Genomic DNA, 8,909 nt, shown 5'->3' with positions numbered 1-8,909 from the left:
ACAAAATGTGTACATTCTGGTGCATATATTTAATGCTGCCAAAATATAATCTCAATCTAACCTTTCGATATGTTCAACTCTTCATGTTATGTTTTTTGGCTAAATGAAGGCAGTCACTCACACAGGATTTTATATTTATCTTATGAATTACCTTTCTTCTTTTGGGCTTTAGGTGTTATTTATGTGTTTATATGAACATACTCATTGATATTAATATAACAAAAATGCTATCCATCTGCTAGAATTATATTAAAAGAAAGTACATTATGTGAGAAAGAGAACAATGAAATGTAAGTTTGGACTCAAGTTTTATTAGAAAAGGACATTTCTTCAAACACAGTTCAAACTGTATCTCAGGATAAAGGACACAGCTGAAAGCTCATATATCTATGCTGTAACAGGACAGCCCGCTTAAAGCAATTTGATGCTCATTCAGTACATTCAAATGAGTTTTTAAGATTATGAAGCCTGCCTTGTCTTGCCAAGGATAAATGAATGGCCTGCTACTCAAGCAACTGTGTTGTTTCATATAAGGATTATCATCCCTTCTCCTAAATTATTAGCTTATAAAATTGAAGACAGTGTTTTGGCAGAAATTAAGTGAGGTTCCAGGTTTTTTTTTTCCCTGCAGCCTGACTGATAATACGATTAAAACCACCTTTAATACTCAGAACACCTTATTAAAAATAAACATCATAATTAAGTAAATATCTAGATTTTAAAAGATCTATGCTTTTCTGGTTTCAGTATTAAGTAGAAAAAATTTATAAAGGGATTCTGATGTTCCTCAATGATATTTTCAAATATTAATGACTCTGCTGTCCATAATTCTTCAGAAAATATTGTTAGTCTCCTCATACCCTATAAACATTTTATATTTGTGCTTTATACCAAGATAAGAAAAATACTCTTTTCTTATATGCCCTCTAATTGCTAGCAATCACTGACCTTTTTACTACCTCCATAGTTTCTCCATTTACAGAATGTCATATAGTTGGAATCTTACAGTATTTAGCCTTTTCAGATTGGCTTCTTTCACTTGGTAATATTCATTTAACTTTTCTCCATGTCTTTTCATGGTTTCATAACTCATTTATTTTTAGTGCTGAATAATATTCCATTGCCTGGATGTACTACTGTTATTTATCCTTCCATCTACTGAAGGACATCTTGTTTGCTTCTAAGTTTTGGCAATTATGAATAAAGTTGCTGTAAACATCCGTGTGGATGTTTTTGTGTGAATACAAATTTTCAATTCCTTTGGGTAAATATGAAGGAGCATGATTGCTGGATCATATGGTGAGAATATGTTTAGTTTTCTAAGAAACTGCCAAACTGTTTTCCAAGGTGGCTGTACCATTTTATATCCTTACCAGCAATGAGAGTTTGCGTTACTCCATATTATCACCATTTTTTTTTTTTTTTTGGCCATTCCAAAAGTTATGTGGGTGTGTCTGTTTGGTTTTTAGAAATCTCCATTTCTTCTTCAAATATTTCCACATCCAAAATCTATTTTTTGGAATGACAAAATATATAGTAAATCAAAATCAAAGGTGGCGAGGGACAAAAGACTATACACTGGGGACAGTGTACACTGCTCAGATGATGGGTGCACCAAAATTCCAGAAATCACTGCTAAAGAACTTATTCATGTAACCAAACACCACCTGTTCCCCCAAAACTATTGAAATAAAAAAATAAAAAATTTACAAGAAAAAAATATATTTAATGGTTAAAGCTTTTACTTCTACTTCTTGATACCCTACCTGGGGATTCTACAAATCCTAAGAATACATGGTAGCTCTCAGATATTATTAATACAAATTGTTATCATTAAAAAAAAATCTCCACTTCTTCTTCAAATATTTCCACATCCAAAGTCTATTTTTTTGGAATGATGCAATATACAGTACATCAAAATCAAAGCTGTAAGAAAATGATTATAATTTTTATCACATATTTAAGTCTAAGATAAGGGCTCTGCTGTCAAGTGGTCTCAAGCTTTTAGAGTACAGCTAACCATGCAGTTAACTATAGGCAATCAATCACAGGAGCCATAAGAGCTCTCAATAGCCAAGGCTGGAACAATTTTAGCAAATAAATAAATGAAGTATAAAATAAATATTCAAGAGGCCATACTATATAAATAAATGAATAAATTAATAAAGACACACCTAGAAAAATCTCCCTTATAGAATAATTCCTAATAATTGATGTGCATGTTCTGCCCTCAAGAAACTAAAGCATAAATCCCTACTCCTGAAGTGATAGATATGCAAAGCTACTTCCTTTCAAAGGGTACAGTATGAAAAGAGAGGGAGATGTTTACAGCATACAGTGGAGAAACCCAAGAAACACTACCTTATTCAGGTGACCAAAGTTAACATCAATGACAATAAGTCATGTCCATAGTCTGCACCCTTAATGGGATGGCATTTTCCTCTGTTGTCTTCTTCCAAAAACATAAAATCCCAGTGTTAATGTGGGAAAAACATCAGACAACTCTCTATTGAGAGACATCTGTAAGATATGTGACCAATATGCCTCAATGCTGTCATGTATATAAAAAGTAAGGAAAATCTAAGAAAAGGTCATGGCCAAGAGAAGCACAAGGGAACAAAATTAATATTATATCATGGATGGGATCCTTGAACAGGAACAGGCCACTGGATAAAAACTAAGGAAATATGAATAAAATATGGACTTCAGTTAATAAAGTATCAATATTGGTTTATTAGTGCAATGAATTTATCATTCTAGCATAAAATGTTAATAATATGGAAACTGGGTGCAGAGTATGTGGGAAGGCTCTATACTATCTTTGTAATTTCCCTGTAAATCTAAGACTGTTCAAGAATTTTTAAAGGGGTTAGTTAAAACATTAAATTGCCTAGACACTCACATTCAAAGGTAAAAATTATTATACTGGATAAAAACTTACCAGCAATGTATTGTTTATATGAACCCATTTACATAATAGAACAAATTTAAGTTGAAAGTAAAAGGTGAGAAAAGGTACAGCAAACACTATCAACCAGAAATCTTGGTTGCATATATAAATATTAGACAAGAAGGGTTTAAGGATAAGGATACTTTAATATCAGAGAACACAGATTTAAAAAAAATTAAAGTTGGGCCAGGCGCGGTGGCTCAAGCCTGTAATTCCAGCACTTTGGGAGGCCGAGGCGGGTGTATCACCAGATCAGGAGATCGAGACCATTCTGGCTAAGATGGTGAAACCCCATCTCTACCAAAAATACAAAAAAATTACCCAGGCATGGTGGCGGCGCCTGTAGTCCCAGCTACTTGGGAGGCTGAGGCAGGAGAATGGCCTGAACCCGTGAGGTGGAGCTTGCAGAGAGCTGAGATAGAGCCATTGCACTCCAGCCTGGGTGACGAGCGAGACTCCGTCTCAAAAAATAAAATAAAGTAAAATAAAATAAAATAAAATAAATAAAAGTTGGTCGGGCGCAGTGGCTCATGCCTGTAATCCCAGCACTTTGGGAGGCCAAGGCAGGCGGATCACAAGGTCAGGATATCGAGACCATCCTGGCTAACATGGTGAAACTCCATCCCTACTAAAAATACAAAAAATTAGCCAGGCGTGGTGGCAGGCGCCTGTAGTCTCAGCTACTCGGGAGGCTGAGGCAGGAGAATGGCGTGAACCCGGGAGGCGGAGCTTGCAGTGAATCGAGATCACGCCACTGCAGTCCAGCCTGGGCGACGGAGCGCGACTCCATCTCACAAAAATAAAATAAAGTCAATCAATAAATAAAAGTTAAAAAGGAATATTTTATAATAATAATGGCAATCTTTCAACAGGAAGACAAAAACAATTATAAATTATTTATTTCTAAAATGTAAACTGACCAACAAGAATTGGCAAGGATATATATACACTTTTGACAAGAGTGTAATTGGTTTGTCAATATCTACTTAAGCCATATTTTGACAAGAGTGTAATTGGTCTGTCAATATCTACTTAAGCTGTATATGTCTACCTAATAACCCTCCCATTTCAAATTTTTTTTTTTTTTGAGACGGAGTCTCCCTTTGTCGCCCAGGCTGAAGTGCAGTGGGGCTATCTCGGCTCACTGCAACCTTCGCCTCCTGCGTTCAAGCGATTCTTCTGCTTTAGCCTCCCGAGTAGCTGGGACTACAGGCGCGCGCCACCATGCCCTGCTCATTTTTGTATTTTTAGTAGAGACAAGGTTTCACCATATTGGCCAGGCTGGTCTCGAACTCCTGACCTCGTAATACGCCCACCTCGGCCTCCCAAAGTGCTGGGCCAATTTCACTTCTTAGTAAATAAGAGAAATGTATGCATACAGCTATTATGACGTGTGTAAGAGGGGCCGGAAAAGAATCTCTAAACAGGAATAGAAATGAATAAAAGCAGCCGTCTGAGTAGGGGAAAACTCGAGAGAAGCAGCGGAACTCTTGTTTCAGATCACGCGATTCTAACGAGAATTATGTCAGGGCACCTCAGAGCATTCGGGATTTGGGCCAAGGTGACGAAGAATCTCGTCCGGGTCGACCTCATACGCACAGGCGCAGGCGCAGGCGCAGCGGGAAGTTCTTCCGTGCCAAGTCGTGCTTGTAAAGAAGCGGTACTTCCTCTTACTCCCGGGACAGAACTTCCCCTCAGGAGGGAGAACATCCACCGAACGAAATGGAGAGCAAAAGACCGCGACTGCTCGAGGAAGCAGACAAGCAGAAAAAGACAGTCAGAGTGGGACTCAATGCACCTTCCATGCTACGAAAGAACCAGCTAGGTTTCCTCAGATTTACCAACTATTGCCGTATAGCTCGCGAGCTGCGTGTAAGCTGCATGCAGAGGAAAAAGGTCCAGATTCATAGCTGGGATCCCTCCTCTTTGGCAAGCGACCGATTTAACCGCATACTGGCTAATACCAACACTGACCAGCTCTTCACAGTGAACCAAGTCGAAGCTGGAGGCTCCAAGTACGGCATCATCACCATGCGAGGCCTGACGACCCCTGAGCTCCGGGTATACCCGCACAAAAGCCTCTACGTCCCTCATCGGAAGGTGAATTCTATGTGCTGGGCCTCACTGAATCACTTGGATTCCCACCTTCTGCTGTGCTTCGTGGGACTTGCAGATACTCCAAGCTGTGTCGTGCCGCTCCCAGCGTCGCTGTTCATAGGTAGCTTCCCAGGAATGCGTCGGCCTGGCATGCTTTGCAGTTTCCAGATCCCTGATGCCTGGTCCTGTGCCTGGTCCCTGAGCATCCACGCGTATCACTGCTTCAGTACAGGCTTGTCTCAGCAGGTCCTGTTGACCAACGTGGTGACGGGACACCAGCAGTCATTTGGGACTAGCAGTGATGTCTTGGCCCAGCAGTTTGCAATCATGACTCCTTTGCTGTTTAATGGCTGTCGCTCTGGGGAGATCTTTGGCATTGATCTGCGCTGTGGAAATCAAGGCAGCGGGTGGAAGGCCATTTGCCTGTCCCATGATTCAGCAGTGACCTCTCTGCAAATCCTCCAAGATGGCCAATTCCTGGTGTCATCAGACGTGACTGGAACTATCAAGCTGTGGGACTTGAGGGCCACTAAATGTGTAACACAGTACGAAGGTAATGTGAATAACTCCGCCTACCTACCCCTGCATGTGAACAAAGAAGAAGGAGTCGTGGCGGCCGTGGGCCAGGACTGCTACACGAGAATCTGGAGCCTCCGTCATGGCCACCTGCTCACAACCATACCCTCCCCATACCCCGCCTCGGAGAACGACATTCCCAGTGTGGCCTTCTCTTCTCGCCTCGGGGGCTTCCGAGGAGCACCAGGGCTGCTCATGGCTGTCCGGGAGGACCTTTATTGTTTCTCCTACGGTTAATTCTTCAGGATTGCAGCCCGGAGGAACGTGGATTTGACTTAAAGAAGTAAAGAGTATCGTATTACCGTTTCTATGAGCGCATTTTAAGAGATGTTCGGTGTTTGTAGATCCCATCCATCCGGCTGCTAGGGGTAAGGTGCTGTTTTATGTGAAGATAGTTCTGTAAAGTTGTTTCAGTTAAACTGGGCTGAGAGAGCTTGAAAGTCCTTTTCATAAAAGATAACTATTTCCTTTTCTTGTTGAATACCTTAGAATAGTTATCCCCCCCCCTTTTTTTTAACAAATACTTTTCTAAGGACTGAAGATTGGCAAAAACTAAAATAAATTAAAACTGCTTACACCAGAAGCCTTTTAGAGAAGCATGAGACTGTTTGACTAGTCCTACCTGGGTTCCAGAAATACATGCATCATCTGTACTTGAAGAGGCTAGTGGGAGAGGAGAGGAGGGGGAGGTCATTTATCTGAGTCTCTACAGAAGTTTTTAAGGCTACATTTTGGAATCATTAAACTTGGCCTTCTCAAACTCAATAGCAGATCTCTGAGATTCTCTTTTTATTATTTTCCATAGGCAATGGGAGGAAAGGTGGATCTTTTTAAATAATAGAAGTTTTAAACAGTCCTTAACGTGCTTTTGTTGAGGCATCTTCCAGAATGTAAGGTACAGCAGCTCCGGTTTCTATTATTGTGACTTGAATGTCAGATTCAAGGGCTCAGTGTCAAAGATAATTGGCTTTGACTTTTTGTAATCTAGGAGCAGCAGTTTGTGAGATGTTTATTCAAAGTGTTAGCCTGTTTTTCTACCAACAATAAGCTAGAAAAGACAAAAAAACCAAAAAACAAAAAAACGTGTAATAAAGTTAGTGGCTACTTCTTAATAGCCAAAGCCTGGAAATGATCTGACTTTACAATATGCTAAAATTGATAAATAATTTGTGCTGTAATCATACAATTGGATAAAGCATAATATAAAATAAGGCACAATTGCTATATGAAACTGTGGATTAATCTCAACATGTTGATTGTAAATGTAGGTAGAAATGAGTACAAACTGATTCAGTTCTAAAGTTCCAAAGCACTAAAAACTTATCTATGGTGATTACAGTTTGAATAGTAGGTATCTCTGTGGAAGGAAGAAAGGATATTGTTTTTTTTTTCCCTTTTATTTTTAGGATACTGTTTGGAAAGTAACACGGGAAAACTTTAGAAATGCTGTTTTCTTTTTCTTGATCCTTGATACATACATATTTTGTATGTCTATACACTTCACACTTTATATAATACCTCAAAAATAAAAATATGAAAACAGTACACTGTTGTAGGTTGGTCAGGAAAGGGAATGATTGTGGCTTGGACCTGACTATGAGAAGTAGAAATAATCAGAAAAATCAGAAATGATTGCATTGGAAGATCATTCGAAGGTAGTATTAGTAAGATTTGCTGATGAGAGTAATCTAGAAAGTGAAAGACAGCATAAAGATTGCAGCTTTTTTGTTAACTTTAGGACTGGTGGATGGTTGGTGTCATTTACTAAAATGGGGAGGATTTGAGGTGAAAAAATTTTAGGTGAAGAGAATAATGCTGAGTTTTAGGCAACTATTAAAACATCCATTCTGTAGATTAGAGGTGATGTCAGGACATAAATGAAGTTAATGTAATATTACATATTGATAGAGGAATAGGTCAATAGAGAAGATACAAAAGAGTGGTTAGGTGCATAGATTTTTGAAATCAGTTAAATTAGTTTTTGATACTTGATGTGTGACAGGAGAAATTGTGTAAGCTGTACTTGTGTGACGGGGGAAACTGTGTAAGCTGTACTTGTTATTTTTTTGTAAAATGTCTTAGATAATACAACTAAATCATAGAGTAGATATTGGTTTAAAGGATGTATACATTGTCCCTTTTACATTGTAAGCATTCAATAAGAACTAGCTGCGGATGTAATTTTTTTTTAAAAAGTCCAAAAGCAGCTATGGGCAGTTGACAAAAGAAAATGTAATGACTACGTAACTTACGAATCTGTTTACCCTCACTTGCAAATAAAATAAGGGCAAATAAAGCAATGATTATGTATTGTTTTCATTCATTATCCTAGTACAATTTTTGTTTATAGCAGCTTTATAATTGCCAAAAACCAGAAACAAACAAGATGTTCCTCAAAAAGTGATGGATAAACAAACTAGTATACATACTTATATGATGGAATATTACTTAGTAATAAAAATAAAATAGCTATTAAGCTGCAAAAAGACATGGAGGAATCATGAGTACTTATGAAGAAGCCAATCTCAAAATGCTATATATATATGTATAATTCCAACTATATGGCAGTCTGGAAAAGACAAAACCATAGAGATGGTTAAAAATATCAGTGGTTTCCCAGATTTCAGCAGGAAGGGAAAGAGGTCAATAGGTGCAGTGCAGGCATTTTTAGGGTAGTGAAATTATTCTGCATGATACTGTAATGATGGATGACATGCAGTGTCAAAGCTCATAGAACTGTACAACACAAAGAATGAACCCTAATGTAAGTTATAGGCTTCACTTAATGATCAATATTGGTTCATCAGTTGTAACAAATGTGCTACACTAATGTAAGATGTTAATAATAGGGTAAGTTGCAGAGTAGAGAAGTGGTATATGCTCAGTTTTTATACTGTCTATACTATCTGTTCAATTTCATGTTAACACTTCCCTAAAATAGTCTATTAATTAATTATTTTTAAAAATAAGTTACGATCCCAGAAACCAGAACAATGTGGAACAAGTTGTTCTTGGGTTGGATGACATGTACACTTGAAAAATCCATCAATAAGCATCACTAAGACCGACAATGTCCATGAAGAAGATAAACCTTCCCTTCAAGCTGTAAGCAGAATCAAGTTCAGGTCCTGTTAGCTAATGATGATGGTGATATAAGACTTAAAATTAAGGCATTAAGGCCTATTATTATTACTTTTTTTGAGACAGTATCTTGCTCTGTCACCCAGGCTAGAGTGCAGTGGCATGATTTCGGCTCACTGTAACCTCTGCCTCCTGGTTCAAGTGA

General features: G+C 38.3%; 1 protein-coding gene across 1 annotated transcript; it reads left to right on the top strand.

The window, feature by feature from the left end:
- Window positions 1-4,355: 4,355 nt before the first annotated feature.
- DCAF4L2 (DDB1 and CUL4 associated factor 4 like 2) lies at window positions 4,356-7,919 on the top strand. Its single transcript, XM_528183.9, has one exon. It carries the CDS (start codon window positions 4,673-4,675, stop codon window positions 5,858-5,860), a length of 1,188 nt encoding a protein of 395 aa, XP_528183.4. The 5' UTR covers window positions 4,356-4,672; the 3' UTR covers window positions 5,861-7,919.
- The last annotated feature ends 990 nt before the right edge of the window (window positions 7,920-8,909 follow it).

This window comes from Pan troglodytes, chromosome 7, assembly GCF_028858775.2.
Source record: "Pan troglodytes isolate AG18354 chromosome 7, NHGRI_mPanTro3-v2.0_pri, whole genome shotgun sequence".
Lineage (NCBI taxonomy): Eukaryota > Metazoa > Chordata > Mammalia > Primates > Hominidae > Pan > Pan troglodytes.
Note: the sequence above shows the minus strand (reverse complement) of the source record. Positions and strands in the feature narration are given on the sequence as shown.

Coding starts and splice junctions, on each gene's coding strand:
- DCAF4L2 (XM_528183.9), top strand. CDS start 4,673: ATGGAGAGCAAAAGACCGCGACTGCTCGAGGAAGCAGACAAGCAGAAA.